At 40.2% G+C, this 25,763-nt stretch overlaps 1 protein-coding gene across 3 annotated transcripts; it reads left to right on the forward strand.

Annotated features, from left to right (window-relative positions):
* The first annotated feature begins 130 nt into the window (after positions 1-130).
* On the forward strand, positions 131-21,684 carry Ccdc47 (coiled-coil domain containing 47). Of its 3 annotated transcripts, none has more exons than XM_090349951.1 (13): positions 131-199; positions 6,976-7,244; positions 8,083-8,187; positions 8,612-8,786; positions 9,086-9,207; positions 9,433-9,498; positions 13,946-14,047; positions 14,250-14,360; positions 16,741-16,826; positions 18,981-19,039; positions 19,513-19,622; positions 19,838-20,005; positions 21,134-21,684. In XM_090349951.1, exons 2-13 carry the CDS (start codon positions 6,981-6,983, stop codon positions 21,212-21,214), a joined length of 1,449 nt encoding a protein of 482 aa, XP_090206077.1. In that variant the 5' UTR covers positions 131-199; positions 6,976-6,980; the 3' UTR covers positions 21,215-21,684. The 3 variants fall into 3 exon arrangements, with proteins under 3 accessions (XP_090206077.1, XP_090206076.1, XP_090206078.1); XM_090349950.1 differs by lacking the exon at positions 131-199 and adding an exon at positions 538-722; XM_090349952.1 differs by lacking the exon at positions 131-199 and adding an exon at positions 758-1,221.
* Positions 21,685-25,763: the final 4,079 nt, after the last annotated feature.

A 25,763-nucleotide genomic window follows, 5' to 3' on the forward strand; every position in this document is an offset into this window, starting at 1 on the left:
CCGCCTCACAGCCCGTTGCTGACGGGGGGAGGGGTGAAAGCACGTCTGACATGCGCAGTGAGGGGGGAGCGCGGGCTGAGGGGCGGAGCCTAGAGAGGGCGGGAGGATCGTTTCCGGAAGGCCCCGCTAATGCCCGCCTTTGAAGGTCCGGAATCCCTCACTGATGGAAACCTGCTTCCGGGGTCGTGAGGGAAAAAGAGTGAGTTGTCAGGCAGCCGTCCAAGAGACGGGAGGTTGGCCAAGAGCCACATTTACGTAAAAATGTGGACTCTCCGTGCAAATCGACCTTAGCAACGTTCCACTTCATGCCTCTGTCCACATGGTCCCATAGAGCATGGCCACTTAGAGCTTCCGGAGCACCCGTAGTTCCGTGTGACGACAACTTGATGGATCTCTACGGGACCGGTTGAGGGGCGGGGACTATGTTATTTTCCCGGCAGCCCCATCTTGCGTCAGCTGGGCGGGGGCCGGAGGAGGTCTCGCGGTATCTCGAAGCCTACGGGACGTAGAGCGCAGGCGCGGACGGAGCCGCACGCATTCTACGTAACGGACGACAGTGGCTACGTGAAGAGTGGGGGCGGCGTGACTGGGCTACCTTCTCCGGCTCTGTCCCCAGCAGCGTCGCGGCCCATAAGCCCTCGGCGACCGTGAAGGCGGTGGCCTGGCTGGGTGGAGGTGGCCGCGGCTAGAGCGCCGGGCCGTCTTGTAGCCTCGGGGCTTAGGTAAGGAGGGAATCCTGACTCGTTCGTCAGCGGGGCCGGGCCAGGCCGAGGGATGACTTAAGTTGTGTGGCCTATCGCTGTGTCCCGTTTCTTGCCGGACTGACCCTTCAGTCCAGTGGGTGGTGACATGCTTGGATTACGACTTATCTTCCCGACTGCAAAAAAAAAAAAAAAAAAAAAAAAAAAAACGGAAAACACCTCTGTCCACGATTTGTTTTTTTTGTCTTCCTGAGGTTGGGGTGATTTCAGTCGTGTTCGAGATCTCTGCAGAGCCGTGAACAGAAAGAATAGAGAATCAGATGGACGGAGAGACTGGTGTTTTGATGCAGTCAACTACGTCTTGTAGTTAGCCTTCCCTAACATAAAATACGTTGTTAATCCTTGTTAGGAGACAGAGTAATGTCTGCGTGATTTCTAGACATCTTCGTGTCCTAAAAGCCGAATCTCAAAAGACCACAACGAATGGTTTTTCTACTTATCCTTATTTTTTAAGTCCCAGGTGAGTGGCCGAGACGTGACAGGGTGAGCTTGCAGGAGATGTTCAGATTAGACATGTTAGTGTTCGGGCCCCACCTTAGTCTTGTGTTCCCATTTCCCATTTCAGGAGTCTTAGAGGCCTGGTGACCTGGCAAGGAAGGACTTGTGCATTAGAGAAGTGGGTTGACAGGTGCAGCGGAGATTTATGAGCGGGAAAGCCCCTGCACAAATGGCTTGGATAAGTTTGACCTAGTTAACCTTGAAAGGAACGTGATTAGTGCTGAGTTGTCTTAGAAATTTTCTAGAAGATGAACATTCCAAGTAGAAAATCGGCTTGAAATGACCATACCTTTTAGTACTCCGAAAATGAAGTTGAGTGCAGCAAGAAATTACTTCTCCTTGAGAAGGCTTAAGCTTGAGTTCTGAAAAAGGCAGCACTGAACAAGCTTTTTAATTCTTAGTGGGTGTTCATCAGGCTGGGCAGAAGGAATGGAACCGATGTTTACTGAGTCCTGTCTGCAGTGCGTACTGCAGGAGATTTGTGCCCACCTCATAGCTGTGGACCATCTGTTTCAAGATTTTCGTTTTGGATCTTTCTTGCTTCCTTTCCACTTTTTTGAGTGGCTGCAGTGGTGGTAATTAGAGTGTGAATTCAGAGCATTGTTTTTGTTAGGCATGCACTGGAGCCACACCTCCAGCCCTCTACCTCTTTAATGATTCCTGGGAGGTCTTGGTCCATTTCCACAATCCCTCCCTCTTCAGCTCAAACCAATATTCTATTTATTTTTTATTTTATTTATTTATTTTTTTTGCCATCCCTGGGCTTGAGCTCAGGGCCTGAGCACTGTCCATGGACTTTCTCAAGACTAGAGCTCTACCACTTGAGCCTCAACACCACCACTTCCGGCTTTTTTTTTCTATGTATGTGGTACCAAGGAATGGAATTTGGGACTTCGTGCATGCTAGGCAGTCACTCTACCACTAGGCCAAACTCCCAGCCCTCAAACCCATATTCTAAAGTCTCTGCTTCTATTTCTAATTGCTTTATTTCTTCCTCTATTATATAGGTTATAACACTTTTTAGGGACATTAAAAAATTCTGTAACATAGTACTTGAGGCACCCCTAAACTTATAAGTAAAACATTAAATCTAATTTATTATTGCCTCCATTTTTCACACACACACAGATAGATAGTAGTGTGGATTAAACTCAGGGCTTCAAGCTGGCTAATCAGATGCTGTACCACTCTAGCCTTGTTTCCAGTCTTTTTTTCAATTAGTTATTTTATTTTATTTTGCCAATCCTGGGACATGAACTCCGGCTGAATGCTGTCCTTTGGCTTTCTCAAGGCTAGAGCGCTACCACTTGAGTCACAGCCCTACTTCCAGCTTTTTCTATGTATGTGGTACCAAGGAATCTTCGTGTCTTTGTGCATGCCAGGCAAGCAGTCTACCACTAGACCAAACTCCCAGCCCAATTGGTTATTTTAAAGACAAAGTCTCCATTTATGCCCAGGCTAGCCTAAGCTAAGATATTCATATTTCCCTGTGTCTCTGAAGATGACTAGCATCAACTGCTGTGCCCAGACATTGGTTAAGATGGAATCTTCAATACATCTTTTTGCCCAGGCTAGCCTTGAGTGGAAATCTCCTTTCCAGTTAGCTAGGATTACATAGGCTTAAGCCACCTCACCCAGATTCTTCCTGCTTTGTTGTTCATTATCTCAAGAATAACTTTGTCCTCTTAATTTAACAAAATCTGGAATCATTGTGTATCTTTCCTTCTAGAGTTACTTCTGATTATTTTGGCAAGTATAATTCCTAAATATCGGTCAAATCAATTTCCACCAATACTGGTTTATCTATATCAACCACTTACTTTTATTTTTCCTGATCTAATTATACTTCGGTTCATCCCCGATAGTGTAATTCTCCTATTTAAATTCCTCTTGTTTCTTCTAGCTATCCAAACTTTCTGCTGTGGTATTTACATCATGATCTTACCCATGCTGGTCTTTCCAGCTTCATTTACCATTCTTTGATATTTCAGACTGAAATGTATACCTGTACATTTTTGGTATAGGAACCAAGGTTTTATTTTATTTTTTTAAATGTTTGTGCATATACGAGTGTGTATGCATGTGTGCCTGTATTAGAGCTTGAACTCAGGGCCTAGGCAAGCTTTTATGCCAAAGGCTAGCCCAATACCACTTAAGCCACACTTCTACTTCTTACTTTTTTTTTTGTGGTTAATTAAAAGTGTCTTAGTTTTGTTCGATAGGGCTGGCTTCTAACCAGCATCCTCCTCAGATCTCAGCCTCTTTTTTTTTTTTTTTTTTTTTTTTGGTCAGTTGTGGGACTTGAACTCTGGGCCTGGGTGTTGTCCATGAGCTGTTCAGCTCAAGGCTACCCTTGAGCCAAACCTCACTTCCCGTTTTTCTAGAGGTTAATTGGAGATAAGAGTCTCAGGTCCTTTTGTGGCTAGGCTGGCTTTGAATCTTGATCCTCAGATCTCAACCTCCTAACTAGATAGGATTACAGGCATGAGCCACTGGGCCAGGCACTTGTAGCAATTTTTAACTGACAGAAAGTATATTTGTTGTTTGTGCATATCAAAAGTAAAACTGTAACTTAGTTTAAGCTTAATTCTTATGCAACTTAGTATCAGAAATGGCATTTGTTTACCTTGGCATCTATATGCTATGGTAATAAGTTTAATGATACAAAAACTGATATAGTAAGGCTTTGATGAAAAGCAGTGAAAGGCAAATGGTTTTATTGTAGGAACTGATTAGCCTGATTATTGGATTTTTTTTTTTTTTCAGTTCTGCGCTTGGTCTCAGAGCGTGGGCACTGTCCTTGGGTTTTTCTCAAGGCTAGAGCTCTACCACTTGAGCTATAGTACTACTTCTGGCTTTTTTCTGTGTATGTGGTACTGAGGTATCAAACCTAGGTCTTTGTGTATGCTAGGCAAGGCACTCTACCACTAGGCCAAACTCTCGGCCCTGACTGATTCTTAATGTAGCAAAAGTTGAATTTTAGCAGGACTATGATCGTTTTAAGGAGAAGAAAGGAGTTTAGAATAATATGAATCCTCATAATGTGGCAATTATTTGGAATGTGATGGCTTAGGAAATCAAAGAAGAAACGGGATTTTGATGGTGAATTAAATCTGAGACCTATTTATTTTAGCCTGTCCTGGGGCTTGAACTCAGGACCTGGGCTTGGCCACTGCCCCTGAGCTCTTCAGCTTCAGGCTACCAGTTCTGGTTTCCTGGAGGTTAATTGGAGATAAGAGTCTCAGGACTTTTTTGGACTTTTTTTTCAGACTTTTTCATTCCAGCTGGCTTTAGAACCCTGATCCTCACACATCTCAGCCTCTTGAGTAGCTAGGATTACAGGAAAGAGCCACGGGCACCAGGCTATCCTTTTTTTTTTTTTTTAAGTGTGGAAAAGACAAATATCTAAAGTATCTACTCCACAGAGCCTAAAATGCATTCAAAAAAAGATATATTGTAGGGCATCAAAACTGACTTTTTTTTTTTGGATAACTGATGATGAAGGCTAGAGTTTAGATGAGAGAACATGACTGAAAATTTAACCTAAATGACTTTGATGGTTAGAATTTTTTGTGTATATGGTAAAATTATTATCCTAAATGACTTTTTCTTACATATAAAGTTTATGTTTGTTATTGTTGTGAGATCACAAACTTACTAAAATGTTGGAATATCTAGTGTCCTTGGGAAATTGTAAAATACAGATAGAGTTCCATCATAAAGTCTAGAAACAGTTTGTTAGTAGATGATTACTACTTTAAGTAGCATAAAGCTACAGCAGGTTTCTGAAGGAAAAACCTGGGGTCAAATCGCAGTTCTGTCACTTGGTAATTACATTGTACCCTGGGCCTCTTTTTTCCTTTTTAAGTGTTTATCCCTTTGATAATGATAATATATGGAAAAGCATGTACATGCAATGGATACACATGCATCTGAACCTATGGTTACACAGAGTACACCACACATGTGTTCACCCTGCCCCCAGTCTAAGAATGACTGTGTACCTTCTACATTTCAGGCAAATGCTGACAGCTCTAGATCTGAATTACATCTCTAGTCTGAATGCCTTTTTCATTCGTGAATTATTTTTATAACCATGTATATAAAAATAGTTGCCTTTTGTTTCCTCGTTATACCACTTTTTCAGTTCCATCAGGCACTTAAAATACTTACTGAAAAGAAGCAAAAATGCTTAAGGAATACTTAGTGTAAGTAGAAAGAGAATTTTAGAGAGCTCAGTCTTAAATTGAGGGCCAGACGCATTGGCTCTCACCTATAACCCTAGCTACTCAGGAGGCTGAGATCTGAGGATCAGGTTCCAAGCCATCGGGGCATGAGACTCATATCCAGTTAACCACTAGAAGACTTGTAGTGTCACTGAGGCTCAAAGGGGTAGGGCAGTATCCTTGAGCTGAAGAGCTCAGGAACAATGCCCAGGCCCAAGGGTAGGTCAGTAGCCTTGAGCTGAAGAGCTCAGGGACAACACCAAGGCCCAGAGTCTAAGCCCTATAACCAACAAGAAAGAAAGAAAGAAAGAAAGAAAGAAAGAAAGAAAGAAAGAAAGAAAGAAAGAAAGAAAGAAAGAAAGAAAGGGAAAAAAAAATTAAAATGAGGGACCAGGAGTTTGGCCTATTGGTAGAGTGCACGCACGAAGACCCAGGTTCAATTCCTCCATACCACATACATAGAAAAGCTGAAAGTGGTTCTGTGGTTCAAGTGGTAGAGCACTAGCTTTGAGGAAAGTACAAGGACAGTGCTCAGGCCTTGAGTTCAAGCCCCAGGACTGGCAAAAAAAAAAAAAATGAGGGGCTAGGAGTGTGGCCTAGTGGTAGAGTGCCTGCCTAGCATGTATGAAGTCTTAGCTTCCATTCCTCAGTTCCACATACACAGAAAAGGCTGGAAGTGATGCTGTGGCTCATGTGGTAGAGTGCTAGCCTTGAGAAAGCCCAAGGACAGTGCCCAGGCCCTGAGTTCAAACCCTAGGACTGGAAAAAAAAATTAAATGACTTGTTCAAGATTTTATAGATAGATAATGAATGAGTCAGGAGCTGGTGGCACACACCTGTAACCCTAGCTACTTAGGCTGAGATTTGAGGATTGTGGTTCAGAGCCAGCATAGACAAATGAGAGGCTCTTAACTTCCAATTTATAAGCAAAAAGCAGAAGTGAAAGTTTAATTCCAGTGGTGGAGTGCCATCCTTGAGTGAAAAGTGATATAAAAGCTGGAAGCAGGGGCTGGGAGTTTGGCCTAGTGGTAGCCTGCTTGCTTAGCATGTACGAAGACCCGGGTTCAATTCCTTGGTACCACATACATAGAAAAAAGGCAAAAAAATGGTGCTGAGGCTCAAGTGGTAGAGCTCTAGCCTTGAGAAAATCCAAGGACAGTGCTCAGGCCCTGAGCTCAAGCCCTGGACTGGCAAAAAAAAAAAAAAAAAAAAAAAAGGCTAGAAGCACTGAGTTCAAGCCTAATTCAAGCAATACATACTTAAATACATAAGTAAATACGTGTACACACACATACACACACACACATGCACGCGCACTCTGAATTTCTCCCTAAGCCTCTTGATCTCAATTCATTATTTTTATTTGATGCCATCTGAATCTATCAATATTAAGTAAGAAAAAAGTAAGAGGATTTAAAATATTTACAAAACATGTGTAGAATGGCAGTTCATTTTAGGGCTCTCTCTTTTTTTTTAAACTTATTTTTAAGGTGCAATGAAAGCTCTCCATGCTTTCTGTGTTGCCCTGTTGGTGTTTGGAAGTGTCTCTGAAGCCAAGTTCGATGATTTTGAGGATGAGGAAGACATAGTAGAGTATGATGATAATGACTTCGCTGAATTTGAGGATGTTATGGAAGATTCTGTCACAGAATCTCCTCAGAGGGTGATAACCACTGAAGATGATGAAGATGAGACCACTGTGGAATTGGAAGGACAGGATGAAAACCAAGAAGGTGATTTTGAAGATTCAGATACTCAGGTAGGGTTCTTTCTTTATTGACATCTTGAGGGATTTAACGGATGGGAAAGTTTATAATTAACAGTTTCCCCCCCCAAACATTAGAAGTAAGACTCTGTTGCCAGGCACAGGTCTGGTGACTCATTGCCAGTAATCCTAGCTACTCAGGAGGCTAAGATCTGAGAATCACAGTTCAGAGCCAGTCTGGGCTCTAAAAAGTCTGAGAGACTCTTATCTACAATTAATCACCAGAAAATGGAAGTGGCACTGTGGCTCCAGGGGTAAGGTGGTAACCTTAAGCTGAAGAGCTTAGGGCAACGCCCAGGCTCAGGGTTCAAGTCCCACAATGGATTAAAAAAAAAAAGAAAAATATGTATATATAATATATACATATTATATATACATAGATATACATTATATATAATATATATATATGTATACACACACAGTTTCTGTTGTTTTTGAAATAAGGTAGGAAGCACAATTTGTTCATATGTTTATACACTGTAAAGTTACTACCAGGTTCAAGCTAATTAGCATATTGGTCACCTCACATTATGTTCTTTTTTTGTATGGGTAGTAAGAATACTTAAGGTCTGTTTTCTTAGCAGATTACCAGTATACAGCATTTTATTAAGCTATCATCACTATTTGTGCTGCGTATTATTAGGTCTCCTAAGTATATTCATTTTATAATTGAGAAAATCTGGAACTTTTGATATTTTGTTAAAAGCATGTCATATTTCTGTGTTTTGCATTTGGGGCTTTCAAGTTCTATTTTTTTCTACATGTAGCCATAAAATGAGACAACTGCTGGTGGTGCTTATTAAAGAAAACAAATTATACTTCATTTTTGTAGGAGGGAGATTCGGAGAATGAGCCATATGATGATGAAGAATTTGAAGGTTATGATGAAAAACCAGATACTACTAGCAAAAATAAAGACCCAATAACAATTGTTGATGTATGTATATAGAATTCTGAACTCCAAACTAACCAATGAAATATCTTGCAGTCATTAATCTCAGAAATATAGCTGGTACCATATGGCTGATGTTGATGTGATAGTGTAAATTAGGAAGAAGCATCCCTTGCCAAAAAATAAAAAGGGCATCAGTTCTCTGAAAAACACCCACACCTAGAGAAGCAACTTCCATGTTTTATTCTAGTCCTTCTGGTTTTACTTAATCAAAAATAAGAAGCAGATAACATTGAACTTATTTGGGGTGGGACTCAGCATAAGAATATATAATACATAAAACAAAATATTAGCCATATTCTGTGACGGTTATATAAAGTGTCCACTTTGAGTTGGATCATTTTTTCATCTCATTAGGTATATCATTCAACCTCAGCCAAGGTTAAATGGAATAATGTTGCTTCTTTAGGTTCCTGCACACCTTCAGAACAGTTGGGAGAGTTATTATCTAGAAATTTTGATGGTGACTGGCCTACTTGCTTATATCATGAACTACATCATTGGAAAGAATAAAAACAGCCGCCTTGCTCAGGCCTGGTTTAACACTCATAGAGAACTTTTGGAGAGCAACTTTACCTTAGTGGGTAAGTTAGGCCAATAATGTGTCCAACTGCCTGGTTGGCAGGTGGAAATATGATTGCTTCCATGAACTGCTAAAGAGAATTGTTTTGTTTTCCTTCAAGAATTCCATATTTTTAGGTTTTTAATACGGAGTAGATTGCATTTATGTAATAATTACCTCATGTTAATCCATCCAAAGGCAATTCTGCAAGATAGTAAAATATTGGTCCCCTAAAGATATGATCATTTGGGGATGAGAATAGAAGGTATGGTGATTAGTCCCAAATTCTCAGTGAATTACATAAAGTGGTTTTACTTATAGGTGATGATGGAACTAGTAAAGAAGCCACAAGTACAGGAAAGTTGAACCAAGAGAATGAGCACATCTATAACCTGTGGTGTTCAGGTCGAGTGTGCTGTGAGGGCATGCTAATCCAGTTGAAGGTAAGTAGATAGGGACTTTGGTCCAATGTATGTCTTCCTTGATTTTTTTTCCAAATGTGATTCCTAATCTAAATTCAGTGCTTTACCCCCTCCTATTTGATTGTAAAATGAAGTTGAAAATACTTCTGACAAATTATTATGAGGATTTTTGATGATTTCCCCTCCAAGGCCTTTTTAATAAGTAGACATTGCAACAAAATTAACTCATACCTTTCAATTTTGCAGTTCCTCAAGAGACAAGACTTACTGAATGTCCTGGCCAGGATGATGAGGCCAGTGAGTGATCAAGTGGTATGTATTCTTGTTTCTGTGTACAAAACGAACTCTTCCCTTAGAGCTTATTCCATATCTTCTTGGATTTTGTTTGGAGTCTCTAGCCACTTGTATTCCTTGCCAAAACATTGACACTTTTCTATTCAGACTGACCATCATCCATTTGCTCAGTGTGTAGAAGTCAGGAGGCCTTTGTGTGTTTTTGGGTGAAAAAGAATATTCTTGTTTTATTTATTTATTTTTATTTTATTTATTTATTTGCCAGACCTGGGGCTTGAACTCAGGGCCTCGGCACTGTCCTTAGACACATTTTGCTCAAGGCTAGTGCTCTCTCTACCACTTGAGCCACAGTGCCACTTCCGGCTTTTTCTGTGTATGTAGTTCAGGGGAATCAAACCTAGGGCTTTGTGCATGCTAGGCGAGCATACTACCACTAGGCCACGTTCCAGAAAAGAATATTCTGATCAGCTGGCCTAGTCTTGATAGAGGGAAGATAATTTGTCTTTGTACCCAGTTTTCATATGCTTTATCTTTGGAAAAATGCTGAGTTTCATCTCTAACACTTTTTGCATTCTCGTGAGCCTTGAACTCAAGGCCTGGGCACTGTCCCTGAGTGCTCAAGGCTACAGATATACCACTTTGAGCCACACCACCACTTCTGGTTTCCCAGCGGTTAATTGGAAATAAAAGTCTTAGGGACATTCCTCACCTGTTATCTTTGAACCTTAGTCCTCAGATTTCAGCCTCTCCTTGTAGCTAGGATTACAGGTATGAGCATGTAATAAATGTAATGTGAGCCCAGAATAGGGTGTGAGCAGGGGCACATGGACTGGTGTGTGCCTACCCTGGGGCTTGAACTGAGACTATCTGCTGTCCCACATTTTTTACCTAAGGCTGTGCTCTACCACCTGAGCCACACTATCCAGCTTTTTGGTAGTTAATTGGAGATTTGGAGCACCCAGCTCCTAAAAACTTGTAGAAAGTCAAGAGGGTTTTAAAGCCAGAAAGGTATTTCATGCCTGTAATCTTAGCTACTTGGGAGGCTGAGATCTGAGGATCAAGGTTCAGAGCCAGCCCCAAGACAAAAGGACGAGAGACTCTCATCTCCAGTTAATCTTTAGGAAATGGGAAAGGGAGCTTGGCTCATGGGCTGAAAAGCTCAGGGACAGCCCCAGGCCCAATGATAGAGTGGTAGCCTTAAGCTGAAGAGCTCAGGGACAGTGCCCAGGCTGAATTCAAGCCCCATGACCCACACAAAAAAAGTGTGTTTTATTATTGTTAAGAGACCCAATTCAATCAACTTCAGTTTATGCTAATGCAATGTCTTAAATAGCTTTGGGAAGAGGCTGGTCATGAGAAAACTCCTGTATTTAGAGCCGGGAGTTTGGCCTAGTGGTAGAGTACTTGCCTAGCATTCATGAAGACCCAGGCTCCATTCTTTGGTACCACATACATAGAAGAAGCCAGAAGCAGTGCTGTGGCTCAAGTGGTAGAGCTCTAGACTTGAAAAAGCCCAAGGACAGTGCTCAGGCCCTGAGTTCAGGCCCCAGGACTGGCAAAAAAGAAAAAGAAAACTCTTGTATTTAGAGGTTGAGAATTTTAGCCCTTTCCTGGACCTCTGGGGCAAGGAAAGAAGACGCAAATGGGATCTCTACAAGAATTCCCAAACAGGTCTCAAAGTATGGTTCAAGTGGTGGAGTGCCTCCCTGATAACGTGAGGACCCATGGTCAGATCTCAGTACCACTGGATATAAACAAAAAACACCTTTTGAACTAGATTCAGAGAGCTTCAAATTTGAACTAGTCTACTTGCTGGAAGATTGGTTATCCTGCTGAGAGGAAATTGACATATGTCTCCCTATCTCGTATTTTATTGGCTATTTCTTAGCTGTGTTTTTAATAATTAGCTAATACAAGTAGGTAAAGTTTTCCTTAAGTTCTTTGAACCTCCTGAACAGATTATTAAATCTTGGAGAAAGTCATATTCATATTATTATTGATACTCTGCATTAAAGAATATTAAAGGGAAATAAAATATATAAACTTAAAACATCTCATATATTAAAATATGCTCTTAGGACAATGTCATATTAATTGTATTTTTTTTTTTAATTGGAAAAAAATTCTTTGAAGGACCAAGAGTTTGGCCTAGTAAGTAGTAAGAGTGCTTACCTGGCATGCTCAAAGACTGAGGTTCAATTCCTTGGTACCACATACACAGAAAAAGCTGGAAGTGGTGCTGTGGCTTAATCCTAGCTACTGAGGATCACAATTCAAATCCAGTCCAAGCAGGAAAGTATGTATGACTTCTATCTCCAGTTAACCACCAAAACCCTGGAAGTGGGGCTCTAAGTCAAGTGGTACAGTGAAGCCTTGAGCTAAAAAGTTAAGGACAGCACCCTGACCTTGTTTTCAAGTCTCAGTACCAGAACCAAAAAATAAAGTACATTATTAGAGGTTCTGTGCCAAGACCTTGTAATGGAAAATCAGTGTTTTGTTTTGTTTTTTAGATTATACCATGCTTATAAAATTTGAATCTTGGTGGGGGGGGGTGTTTTTGTTTTTGTTTTTTTGGCTCATTGTGGGGCTTGAACTCTGCTTGGTTGTTGACCCTGAGCTCTACCACTTGAGCCACTGCACTACTTCAGTTTTCTGGTGAATTTGAGATAAGGACTTTAGTGCACGGGCTGGCTTTGAACCTCTATTCTCAGATCTGTAGCTAGGATTACAGGTGTGAGCCACTGGCGCCTTACTTTGGATCTTGGTTTTTATATATGAATACTATATGAATGCTGAGTAAACCTATAATAGTATTCTAGGGTTGTTTATTTGTTGAAATACTGGTGTTTGAATTCAGAGACTTAAAAAAACTTGCTAGACAGTTGCTCTGCCACTTGAACCATACCACTTGGCCCTTTTTGCTAGCCCCAGACTTGACTCCTCTTCACTCTTGCTACCATCACTATGTTGAAAAAGCTGCACACCACCATGTTCAGACTTTTTCTATTTAGAGTCTCAAACTTTGCCTCAATTGGCCTCCCAAGTGGATCGGATTTCAGGCATGAGCAATGATGATGGCAAGTATTCTGGTGGGGTTTTTTTGTTGTTGTTTTTGCCAGTCCTTGGCTTGAGCTCAGGGCCTGAGCACTGTCCTTGGACTTTATCAAGGCTGGAGCTCTACCACTTGAGCCTCAGAGCCACTTCCAGCTTTTTTCTATGTATGTGGTACCGAGGAATCAAACCCTGGTCTTCGTGCATGCTAGGCAAGCACTCTACCATGAGGCCAAACTCCTGGCCCATAGTATTCTGTTTTTATATAACAAGTGGACACAAGTTTAGCTTCTTAAAACAATATCCATTTTTTTGTCTCACACTTTCTATAGATTAGTAATCCTTTTAGAGTTGGTTAAGTTCTCAGAGTCTTAGGAGACTGAAATCGAGGTGTCAATCAAACTAGGAATTTCTTCTTCAGGTCAAAGTCATTTAGGCTGTTGGCAGAACTCAGTTCCTCATGATTTTAAGTCCCTCTTTTCTTGCTATCTGCCAACTGGAAATTATTCTCACCTTTGGAGATTACCCTTAGGTTCTTATTTGTCCTGCTCTCTTGAGCTTTTTCACTCTATAGATTTTCTTCTTCATGTAGGGCTTGGGGGGAGGGGAGACCTAGTGGTAAAGTGCTTGTCTAGCATGCATGAAGACCCAGGTTCCTTAGTACCACATACATAGAAAAAAGTCAGAAAAGGTGCTATGGCTCAAGTGGTAGAGCTCTAGCCTTGAGAAATCCCAAGGACAGTGCCCAGGCCCTGAGTTCAAGCCCCAGGGCTTGCAAAAAAAAAAAAGTAGGACTCAGACTCTTAAAAACTTACTTGTTTAGGTTGAACACATTCAAAGTCAGCAAGTAAGGACCTTCTTGTCACTGCCTGCTATGACCAGGGCTAAGAAAATAACAGGAAAGCTAGGTCGGAGAACTTAAGTTTGGGGGCACCAGTAGACCTGATGCTGTTCCTGCTATCAAGCTCCCAAGATCCCATTAACAAGAGTTTAGAGCCAATATAGATAAGTATAGAGATTATCTTGAAGTTAAAACCATTATAAAACAGATCTCCAGCTTATCTCCAAGGCCTTAAGCTTTTAGTGTCCTAGCAGCTCTAATTTAAACATTCTTGGAGTAGTAAACTTCACCTCTGTCAGACTCAACCATTTGATCTTATTGGGCTTGGCTCTCAGCATACTGAGCACTTGGACCTGGCATCATTCCAAGCACTTTAGCCCTTCCAGGTCTCACAGCTCAGCATCTGAAGCCCTCACACCATCTGCTTTATAACATTATTGTGGGGATAATACACCATCTTATTCTTGAATCCTACTCAAGAGGATGTTGTGTACACAAGGATGATCCCTTGGGGACCATTTAGAAATCTTATCTACCACAACTCATTTTGTCATCTCTGTTTTGTTTTTAAAGCAAATAAAAGTAACCATGAATGATGAAGACATGGATACCTATGTGTTTGCTGTTGGAACACGAAAAGCTTTGGTACGACTGCAGAAGGAGATGCAGGATCTGGTATGCCAAGTTGTTTCTGTTCAAATATAGTAGAAACTGCCATTTTATTACATGATGCAACTTCTTAAAAGGTAGTCATATCTGACAAATGTTGATTAGCACTACTTTGATATAGGCCAGTACATATTATTTCAAAGAAAAAGAGGTTTGTGTATAATAAAACGTCATGCCATATCTTATCCTTAATTTCTTCTTTCTCTAGAGTGAGTTTTGTAGTGATAAGCCTAAATCTGGATCGAAGTATGGACTACCAGACTCCTTGGCTATCCTATCAGAAATGGGAGAAGTCACAGAGGGAATGATGGATACGAAGGTAAATGCAATAATAAAAAGTGACATCCAGGCTTAGGGATGTAGCTCAGTGACAGAGTGTTTGCATGCAGAAGGCCCTGGATTCAATCTCTTGTACCACCACCCCCCTCCAAAAAATGTCAGACATAGTGGTGTGCACCTGTGATCCTTATTACATGGAAGGCAAAGGTAGGAGGAGTGCAGTACCAAGCTGCCTTGGATGAAAACAAGACCATAAACCAGGAGTGATGGCTCATACCTGTAATCCTAGCTACTCAGGAGGCTAAGATCTGAGGATCTGGGGATCAAACCTAGCCCGGGCACAAAAGACTGAGACTCTTATTTCCAATTAATCACTAGAAATTGAGAAGTGGGGCTGTGGCTCCAGGGATAGGATGGTAGACTTGAGCTGAAGAGCTGAGGGACAGTGTCCAGGCCAAGAGTTCAAGCCCCATGATCCACACATACACACACAAATAAAACAAGACTCTATAAGAAAACCTAAAACAAAGACTGGTGATATGGCTCAAGTGGTAGAGAACACCCCAAGTTCAAACCTCAGTACAGCAATACTAAAGACAGGTTTTTTTTTTGCACCAGTCCCAGGGCTTGAACTCAGGGCCTGAGCACTGTCCTTGGGCTTTCTCAAGGCTAGAGTTCTACCACTTGAGCCACAAACCACTTCTGGCTTTTTCCATGTGTGTGATACCAAGGAATGGAACCTAGGTCTTCGTGCATGCCAAGCACTCTACCATTAGGCCAAATGCCCAGCCCAAAAGACTTAGCTTTTAAGTCATGTGCATTGGTGCATGTTTGTAATCCTGGCTACTCCAGGAGTTAAGACTGGATGATTACAAGTCGGAAGCCAGCCTGGAAAAGTTCAGAAAACCTTTATTTGAAAAAACAAATAAGGGGCTGGGAATATGGCTTAATGTTAGAGTGCTTGCCTTGCATGCATGAAACCCTGAGATCTATTCCTCTGTGCCACATAAGCAGAAAAAAGCCAGAAGTGGTGCTGTGACTCAATTGGAAGAGTGCTAGCCTTAAGCAAAAGAAGCTCAGGAACAGTGCCTAGGCCCTGAGTTCAAGTCCCAGTACTGGTAAAAAAAAAAAAAAAAAAAAAAAAAAAAAAAAAAGGAAAGAGAAGAAAAGAAAAGAAAAGGAAAAAAAGAAAAAAGAAGCTAGGTGCCAGTGGCTCAAGCCTATCCTTGTTATTCTGGAGCCTGGCTACTCCAGAGACATAGATCTAAAGATCAAGTTTAGAAGCCAGTCCAGGTAGAAAATTCTTTGAGACTCTTATTTCCAATTAAGTAGCAAAAAGCCAGAACTGGATCTATGGCTCAAGTATGTGAGCTCAGGGCCTTGTACTCAGCTTTTTGGATCCTAGCTGAGAGTACAAGGCCCTGAGCTCACATACTACTACTAGCAAAGAAAAGAAAAGAAAGAAAAAGGAAGGAAGGAAGAAATCTGTAATTATTTTAGGCTTTTTTGTCTGCAGGGGAAGGGTGAATAAACTGGGGTTTCAATTTGGGACTTCCCACTTGGCAAGCACTTACTCTACTATTCGAGCTATGACTCCCAGCCCTTATTGCTTTAGTTTATTTTTCACATAATCTTGTTTTTGCTGGGAACTACCTTCCTATTTTCACCTTTTACCTAGTTGGGATTACAGACATGAATTAGCACACCTACTTTGATTTTTGAGATCAGATCTTGCTTTTTACCAGGCTGTCCTCACACTTTGGATTCTCCCATTGTCACCCAACTCAGTAGCAGGAATTGCAACAGACATGAGCCTGTTGCTCAACCCTTGTTTTGTTTTACTTATTTGTCTTTTGTCATATAGATTCATCTAGACTGAAACTTTTAGTACTCAAAATCCTTCTGTCTCAAGGAACTGGAATGCTGAGATTAATAGCTTCTGCTATCATTCCTAGCTATGATTTTATTTTCATTGTTTCAGTTTTTTGTTGTTGTCCTGTATGTACAGGTCCTGGGGCCTGAATTCAGAGCCTTGGAGCTGTCCCTGACCTTTATGTCCCAGAGCTTTATGCCACTTGAGCCACAGCATCATTTCCAGCTTTTTCAATTGGAGAAAAGAGTCCCATGGACTTTCTGCCTGGGCTGGTCTCGGGTACTGTGATTTTCAGTCTCAGCCTCCTGAGTAGCTATGATAACAAGCATTAATTACTGGTGCCTGGCTTCAGGAATTGCTATAAGACATATTTTCAGTTGTCCAATATGATGAATGCTAGTTTGATTTTGGATTCCTTATTTAAGTGTTGTTTTTCAAAATTTTAACTGAGTAATGTTCTGCAAAGTAAGAGGGTAAAGGGGTGAATATCATTGTAAAAAAAGGGAAATGTGTCAAACTCTACTTAAAAAATCTTTCTTTTTTCCAGATGGTTCACTTTCTCACACACTATGCTGACAAGATTGAATCCGTTCATTTTTCAGACCAGTTCTCTGGTCCAAAAATTATGCAAGAGTACGTATGAGATAAAAGTATTGAAATTTTTCTTTCACTAGCTCTGCTGAATAGCTAGCACAGATACTTCTGCAATTTCCCTTACCACATAAGTAAAGGAATTGATGGTGATCTCCAAGCTTTCCTCTGATTTGATTGTGTAAACAATGAATGGTCATTGTAAGCCTACAGAAGATAGACAGGCCTACCCTACCCAACCTTATATGTATATCGCTGCATGTAGGGTAGATAAGAACATCACAGGATGGCCCACACAGACAAAAATGTCTATCTGTTTGTGTATAACTTGTACTTGATTATAAATATGTGTATTGATAGTCTTTTTTTCCAGCATATATTAGATAGTAATTTCTAGCTTCATTATAATACTTTTTCTATAGTATATAATCAAGGCATGGATTTATTCTTTGAATTCACAGTCTGTCTCAGGAAAGCATTATTAAATTTTCTTTTGATATAGAACTGGTTATGACCTAAATTTTTAGCTACAGGTATCTCACAGGCTATATAGTTGACTGCAATTCTGGAAGCCCTGTGTTCATTCCTCAGCACCAACAACAGCAAGACAAAAATCCATTCTGGACTTTAGTTATGTGTTAAGAATTACCCTGACCCCACCATCTAGGTGGTATTCTTGTCTTAGCTTAGTAACAACACTAGGGACAAAGTATTCCATTATAGTAGTGACTTTTTTTTCCCCCCCTTTCCATTTTTTTCTCTCTGAACTCGGTCTTGTGCTTGCTAGGCTGGGGTTCTTTTACTTGAATCATACTACCAGCCCAGTTTTTGCAGGTTATTTTGGGTTGAGCCTTGATCCAAAATCCTTCCACTCTCATCCTCCTGAGTAGCTAACATTACATGTTTGAGCCACCAGTATCCACTTCACAAAGCTTTTTTGTTGGGAGGAGAGATGGGTGATTGACAATCAGAGATTCCGGAGAAATCTAAATTATTAGTAATTGTTCCTCCAAATCCAAGGGTTAGGGGAATTGGCACTAGGACTACCCCTTACTTTAGATACCAGATAACCAACATTAGAGATGCTTACATCCCTAATATAAAATGGCATATAAAAAAAGATTGTATCTAATCTATTAATATCTTCCTCCTATACTTTCATGCCATCTGCACTTACTTAAAATACCTGATACAAGGCAAATGCTGTGCCAGTAGTTGTTATTCTGTAGGGCATGCTGGCTTACACCTGTAATCCTAGCTACTTGGGAAGCTGAGATCTGAGAATTGAGGTCAAAGCCAGCCCTTGCACTAAAGACCATGAAAGACCATGAGACTCTTATCTCCATGAACCACTAGAAAACATAAGTGACGCTGTGGCTCAAGGGGTAGGGCGGGTCCCTTGAGCTGAAGAGCTCAGAGACAGCGCCCAGGCCCAGAGTCCAAGCCACAGACTGACAAAAATAAGTAAATAAATAAAAAATAATTGTTATTCTGTATTATTTAGGGGAAAAAGACAAAAACATCTGTACTGTACATATTCATAATAGATGCAGGCTATTTTCCCTGATATTTTCTTATCATAGTTGGTTTGGCAGATGAAGAACTTATAAATGTAAAAGAATGGAATGTATGACAAAATTATCCTTAAATTTTTGATTCTTACCCCAAAATGAAATGTTTTGTTAACGGAAGATAGCATAAGAGTTGAAGATAGACTAATCCATTGAAATAAGAAAAATGTTAAAATATATGCTTTGGTTGGGCATGGTAGTGCCAGGCTGTGGTCTCAGCTGTTTGGAAAAGGTGAAGCAGAAGTACCCGAGTTCAGCAGCAGCCTTGACTGAGAGAAACAAAGTAAAAGCAAATGAGTGGAAACATAGCTCAAGTGGTAAACCAAGGCCCCGAGTGTAATCCTCAGAGACACACACATACACACATATCTATGGGTCTCATACTTAAAAAAATAGACTCATTTCTGGCTCTCCTGATGAGATGCAATTTATTTCTGCCTGCTAGAGATGTCACTGGAGGTGTTCAAATATAGGTTTCAGGTCCTTAAGTCTCCTATAGGTGCTGAGCTCTTGATTGGGAAAGCCAGGGCACATATGATGCTGATTATTCGAGTGAATTGGGTGACTCATGGGCATGGAAAGTGGCGTGCGTTCCCTCTTAATAGGATGTTTCTTTTTATGACAGGGAAGGTCAGCCTTTAAAGCTGCCTGACACTAAGAGGACACTATTGTTTACATTTAATGGTAAGTGTCCTGGGTCCTGTGTGGTTTGTAGTTTTCTGTGAGATGATCTTAAGAAGAGTATAATTTCTTCAGTATAAAACTGCATCAAAACCTCATACCTTCTTGTTGATTTCTGGTGTCTTCAAGGAGATCGCCTTTTATTGTCTTTTCTTTTCTTTTTGCCAGTCTTGGGGGCTTAGACTTGTTGCCTGAGCACTGTCCTTGGGCTTTCCTCAAGGCTAATGTTCTACTACTTGAATCACAGTACCACTTCCGTCTTTTTCTTTATATGTGGTACTAAGGACTCAAACCCAGGGTTTCATGCATGCCAGGCAAGCACTTTACCATTAGGCTACGTTCCCAGCCCCTATAGTCCTCTGTTTCCTACTTCATTTTAACTGCTTGAGAACTTTGAAAAAGAAATCTTTTAAAATTTGCGATTTCCCCCACACACACACACAAAAAAATTGTGACCCAATGGCTTTGTTTTTCAGTGCCTGGCTCAGGTAACACTTACCCAAAGGATATGGAGGCTTTGCTACCCCTAATGAACATGGTGATTTATTCTATTGATAAAGCCAAAAAGTTCCGACTTAACAGAGAGGTAAGATTCAAAGCCTTTATTACAGACTAGTACCTTTTATTGTAGTTTTTTTTTTTCTCAGTGGGGAGTAACTATCAAGGATTTCAGTGATTGAATCTTTGCTATTTGAATTAACAGTACCAGATGGGAGTAGTTTTATGAGAGAATATTAAGTGAAATTTTCTCCTGTTAGATAGGATTGGATATCTTATGAAAGTCTTTGTTTCTTGGGAAAGGGCAAGCAAAAAGCAGATAAGAATCGTGCTCGAGTGGAAGAGAACTTCTTGAAACTGACTCATGTGCAGAGACAAGAAGCTGCACAGTCTCGGCGTGAAGAGAAGAAAAGAGCTGAGAAAGAGCGAATCATGAATGAGGAAGATCCTGAGAAGCAGCGCAGGCTAGAGGTAAGACAAACTCCTCAACACTAGAATGGAACTTAAAGTTTATCTTACCACTGTGACTGTTTCATCTTAGCTGTTAAGGTGGTTCTACATAAGAACATACACAGCCTAAAGGTTTAGTAATAGGATTTGAGATATTCTGTCATTTGTACTATAAATAAACTTCCCAGTTCAAACTAAACTAAATTTGAGTTTATGAACTGGAAAATTATCTTCTTCCCCTCACATAATCTCCTTTTAAACCAAACATTTACCTGATAGAAAAAAAATAGAAAGGATTACAGGCTCATACCTGTAATCCTTGCTATTCAGGAAGCTGAGATCTGAGGGTCACAATTTGAAGCCAGTCTGGGCAAGAAATTCTTTTCTCCATCTGTTCACCAAAAGAGATGGAAGCTGAGTTCAAGGCCCAGTATTGGTTATGTACATGTGCTCATGAGTCTCAGATTTGTCTAGCTATGTTGGCTTTATACTTTCATTCTTAGATCTCAGCCTTCTGAGTAGCTGAGATTATAGACATGAGCCACTAGCACCTGGCCTGAGCATCTTAAGAATGTAAACCATTTTATCTTTTCAAAACTACCACTTTATATAAGTATCTAACTTGGGAATCTTATGAGAAGGCCTGGTGAGCTAAATGGGGGAAAAAGCTCCTAAAAAAGCTATAATCATTTTCTGAAGGGCTCTTTTATGCAATGAACTAGAGTTCTCTGCCATTACTTGTTTGTTTTGTCGTCATATATTTTTAATTGGGAAAATTAAATATATAAGAGAAAATATGTACAGAGGAGTTAATTACCAAAGTCTTTTATCCAAAGGTGACCACTCCTCACATTTTATATAGTTCTGCATCTGTCTTATCTGTCAGTTCATCTTATAAACAGTGTCCTACAGTTTGTTTGTTTTTTTAAGTTTATTCATCAAATTCTCACAATCATTAAGTTTTATGTTTTTTCTTTTTATTAGAATATATTGTAAAATGAGGTTTCATTGTGATATTTGCATACATATATAATGTATTTTTATTAAATCCACCCCCTCAATGTTTCATATTCTCCCCTCCTTGTTTTGAACATATGCCTAGAGCTTAGTTTGGATTTTCTCTTGTCTCTTCTCTCCCTGTCCTTTCAGGAAGCTGCTTTGAGACGAGAGCAAAAGAAATTGGAGAAGAAGCAAATGAAAATGAAGCAAATCAAAGTCAAAGCAATGTAAAATCATCCCAGAGATCTGAATCCTAATGCTACCTGTAAACTCTGTGTTCATAGGAAACAAAAAACATGAGACCATTTCTCATCTTAAAATCCACATACTCTTGGCAACTGAGAAATCCTTATTTCATCAACTATTGTACTCTTGGTTTGGAGTTCTTCAGAGATTGTAAACACATTGAAAGGGCTCTGTTTCAGTAATTTTCTTCAGGCTAATCAAATTATTTTGATTATTTTATAAAAGGAATGGTATATAAATATATGTGTAGTTATAACATATTTTTTAAATTATACGTGAATTATCAGTGCTTTAGTATTTCAGTGTTTGAAAAACTATCATGAAATTTGTAGATAGCTAATTAAGTTGTTATTTTGTGTTTAAACTGGGCAGTTGAAAAAGCTATGGAGGCTGACTCTAAACCAAGATTTTGCAAATAACTTGGAATTACACAATAAACATTGCTTGGTGTTTTTCTCCTGTGTCTACATTAAAACGTGTGAAAAAATAAAATTTAGAACACTGTGATAATGAAATTTCAGGAATTCAGAACATACGCAGTATTTGTTTTATAGTGCTAGTGACAGTGTTATAGAAAATCTGAGTTATTAGAATACTTATACACACATGGAAAATTCTAAGCATAGGTAATAAAGGAGCAAAGTTAAGTGATTGTATGTTTTTTTTTTTTCCTTGAGTAACAAATGCGTGAACAATTAACAACCGCTTCACCTAGGTCAGATCAGGAATCAGGTTATTGGTCTCCGTGAGGTCAGAAGTATTTTTTCTTCTTAGCTGCTGCAGCCTACTGAATATTCATGGGGCTCTAATCTGTTCTGCCTGTGTACTTTTGCTTCTCCCTCTGCTTTTATTTCTTCCACAGTTGAGGCTGGGTATTTTCTTTCAAAGTAATAGCCATGAATATGCATAAATACATTTTGTTTTAAAGGAGCTTTCCTAAACTTTTGAGAGTTCTGCCTTTTGAGGAAGAAACTCTTGGGGGAGAGGCCCATATATCTGCACAAGCATTTGGCTTGTTCAGATTTTTGCATTTTATAAATGCTTCTTACTGAGAAAGCATTTTTTAAGTTACTGCTTGTACCAGGTAATTTTTGTGGGGTGGGAAGGGGTTGGGTTTTTGATGGGTGGTGGGTTTTTTGTTGATGCTTTATATGCAGATCTGTTTTGAGGCACTAAACAGTGAGTTGGTATGAAAGCAGCCTGAGCTGCTGCTGTGTAACTACATAGGAACATGTCACATGAGTGTCTGGTAGGGTCATCCACAAGTGTGTAAATGGAAATGCAGATGTAATGTTTTTTAACAGCTCATAGATCTAAGTTAATAAAATGACAACACAATATAATTCCTTTAATGCTATGCCATTTTAGAATTAATCTTGTTTTACAAACCTTTAAAATCAAAGATAATATGCTTAGCTATCTTTGGAGTAATATAAATTTTCTTAAAGCCCCACACATTTGGACCATGGCAGCTAATTTTGTAATTTAAGCATTCATATAAACTACCTATATATTAAACTGATTGACAAAATCTCAGAGTGTCGCCTGGACTTTTATGGAATTGTCCTACAACAGTACATACCCATATGAAAGTTCTTTCCAGTCAGTAAAAATTAGCACTGAAATGTTTTCCTTCAAAAAAGCTTATCTTGAATTTCCCTTTGGTACCACTTACCACTTTACGGTGTTTTGTGTTCTTAGACCTCCTCCTATGTTCTGTTTTGCTTTACCTTGCTTTGAGAGAGGGTCTCACTATGTAGCCTAAGCTGGCCTCAAAGGCACAATCCCTCTGCCTCAGCCTCCTAAGTTCAGATAAAGTAGTGTGTGCCACTAAACCTGGCTCTGTGCTATTAATGAGCTCCTTTCTGCGCTTCTGGTATCAGTCATCTTCCTATCGCTGTGACAGAATGCCTGAAATAATCAAGTTAAAGTCATAAAGCTTTCTTTCGGCTCATGATTTCAGTTTTGAATTTGGTCATTTGGCCCTGTCCTTTTGAGCCTATAGCAAGGTAGAATACTGATGATGGGAGCTCTGGGTGACGCAGAGTTGCTCACCTCATAGTAGCTCAGAAGGAGATGGAAAGACAGGATAAGTTGGGGAAACCACTAAAGCCCTTGAAGTCTGCCTTGCCTGGGTGCTTACTAATGCCAACATAAGCCATGCTGTAAGACAAATACTGGGCTTTCAGTACCAGCAAAACTTAAATGACGAATCCTTTGACTTTGAGCAAGTTGATAACCTCTTTGAGTCTACTATGTTCATCCTTCTATAAATGTATAGTTATTTCCTCTTTAAACTCACAAGTAGTTTAAATTAAGAATAAATGTAAAATTGTATCCTCTAAGACTGTTGGCGTTTTTTTGTTTTTGTTTTTGTTTTTGGTCAGTCCTGAGTCTTGAACTCAGGCCCAGGGCACTATCCCTGAGCTTTTGCTCAAGGCTAGTACTCTGTCACTTGAGCCATAGCACAGCTTCTGGCTCTTTCTGTTTATGTGGTACTGAGGAAATGAACCCAGGACTTCATGTATGTAAGCAAGCACTCTACCACTAAGCTACATTCCCAACCAGGACTATTGGTCTTAAGTGCTATGTTTTCCTTTTACATTTTATCATAGTATTTTTCTGTTGGGGTTACAGTTACATTTGTCAGGTAGTGGGTACATTACTTCTTGAACATTAATATCCCTATGTTTTTTCTCATATTCCCTCCCCATACCCTCCCTTTAATTTTCTTTATCCCAATAGAAACCAAGCTGATGTAAATTCTCTAAATGTATGTGCCAGAATCATCAGGGTATTTTGGAAGAAGACAGAAATTGCTTATGGTTCTAGCTTTTCTAGTAATAAAGAAAATCCCTCACGCTCAAGTATGTTTGGAAAGAGACTCGGGTACTTTCCTACTGTTTTTCTGTTGTTTCTGTATTTTTTCCCCCATCTTGTGGCTTGAAGGGCTTGAACTTAGGGCCTAGACACTGTCCTTAAGACTGTTTTTGAGTAGCTAGGATTACAGATGTGAGCCATTGGTGCCCATCTTTTTTTTTTTTTTTTTTTTTTCCTGTTTTTAACAGTGCTAGGGTTCAAACCAAAGGCCCCATACATGCTAGGCAAGCACTGTACCTTTAACAAATATATATATTTATTTTTCTCTCTGTGCGTGCGTGCGTGCGTGCGTGCGTGCGTGCGTGTGTGTGTGTGTGTGTGTGTGTGTGTGTGTGTGTCATGGGGCTTGAACTGGGCGGCTTGGGTTTTGTCTCTGAGCTCTTCAGCTTAAGATTACCACCTACCTCTACCCCTGGACTGGGCATTGTCCCTGAGCTCTTCAGCTCAAGGCTACTGCCCTACTCTTGAGCCAAGCCCCACTTTCCACTTTTCTAGAAGTTAATTGGAGATAAGAGTCTCAGGTCCTTTTGTGCCCTGGCTGGCTTTGAACCTTGATCCTCAGATCTCAGCCTCCTGAGTAGCGAAGATTACAAGCGTGAGCCACCATGCCCGCTTGACCTATATCTTTATCCTAGGATGGGTAGTGTGTGCGCATGCACATTCCCCAGTCCTGGGGCTGGAACTCAGAGCCTAGATACTATCACTGAATTTATTCTACTCCAGGCTAGTACTCTACCACTTGAACCATAGCTCTGGCTTTTTTTGTGGTTAATTGAAGATAAAAGTCTCACAGACTTTCCTGCCCATGCTCAGCTAGAACCATAATCCTCAGATCTCAGCCTCTTGAGTAGGTAGTGTTACTGATGTCACACTGATGCCCCATGACATTTCTTTATGCCATTTGTTCTAACTTACCTGGATTACTAGGTGGCAGGAGCTGTTGAGAAAAACTAAAGGTACAATAAAAACCTTGAAACAGAATCTGAGCCAGATGGTTGTCTGTGTAGCCTTTATGGACACTGCTTAGCTTAACCTCTGGCTAATTTACAAGTTAGAGCATCTTGTTAGAGAATGCTTCTTGGTGGGCCAGGAGTTTGGCCTAGTGGTAGAGTGCTTGTTTAGCATGCATGAAGACCCAGATTCAATTCCTTGGTACCACATACATAGGAAAGAAAAGCCAGAAATGGTGCTATGATTCAAGTAGTAGAGCTCTAGCCTTGAGAAAGCCCAAGAACAGTGCTCAGGCCCTGAATTCAAGCACCAGGACTGGCAAAATAAAAGAAAAAATTGCTTTTTAGCTCCTGCCCTACTACATACTAGACAGACTCAAAGTTATCTCCAAATCTAAATACCACTTAATAATGCATGCAAGAAATTTGGAGACTTTCCAAGCACAGCCTTTTTTAGTATTGTCATTGCTAGGATTTTTACTGCAGTTTCTACTATAAACACCCTTGCTTTGTGATTTTACCTAGTTTGCTGCTGAGGCATCTTGTTTTGAGAATGAGAAAATGTGAGGGCAATATTTTGGAATGTTTAAGTAGTAGTAGTGATGTGGATAAAATCGAATGAGATCAACTGCAGATCAATTTACAGCAAAATCCAAGTTGTTTTAGCAGCCTTGTTTCGTCCATCAGTCCCTAGTTAGATGTAA

Source organism: Megascapheus bottae, chromosome 17 (genome assembly GCF_031878675.1).
Source record: "Megascapheus bottae isolate mThoBot1 chromosome 17, mThoBot2.hap1, whole genome shotgun sequence".
NCBI lineage: Eukaryota > Metazoa > Chordata > Mammalia > Rodentia > Geomyidae > Megascapheus > Megascapheus bottae.

Bases quoted from the DNA above. Each gene is read 5' to 3' on its own strand.
- Ccdc47 (XM_090349951.1), top strand. From the start codon at position 6,981: ATGAAAGCTCTCCATGCTTTCTGTGTTGCCCTGTTGGTGTTTGGAAGT. The intron at 9,208-9,432 runs GTAAGTAGATAG...TCAATTTTGCAG, and splicing joins GCATGCTAATCCAGTTGAAG to TTCCTCAAGAGACAAGACTT. The intron at 20,006-21,133 runs GTAAGACAAACT...CTGTCCTTTCAG, and splicing joins AGAAGCAGCGCAGGCTAGAG to GAAGCTGCTTTGAGACGAGA.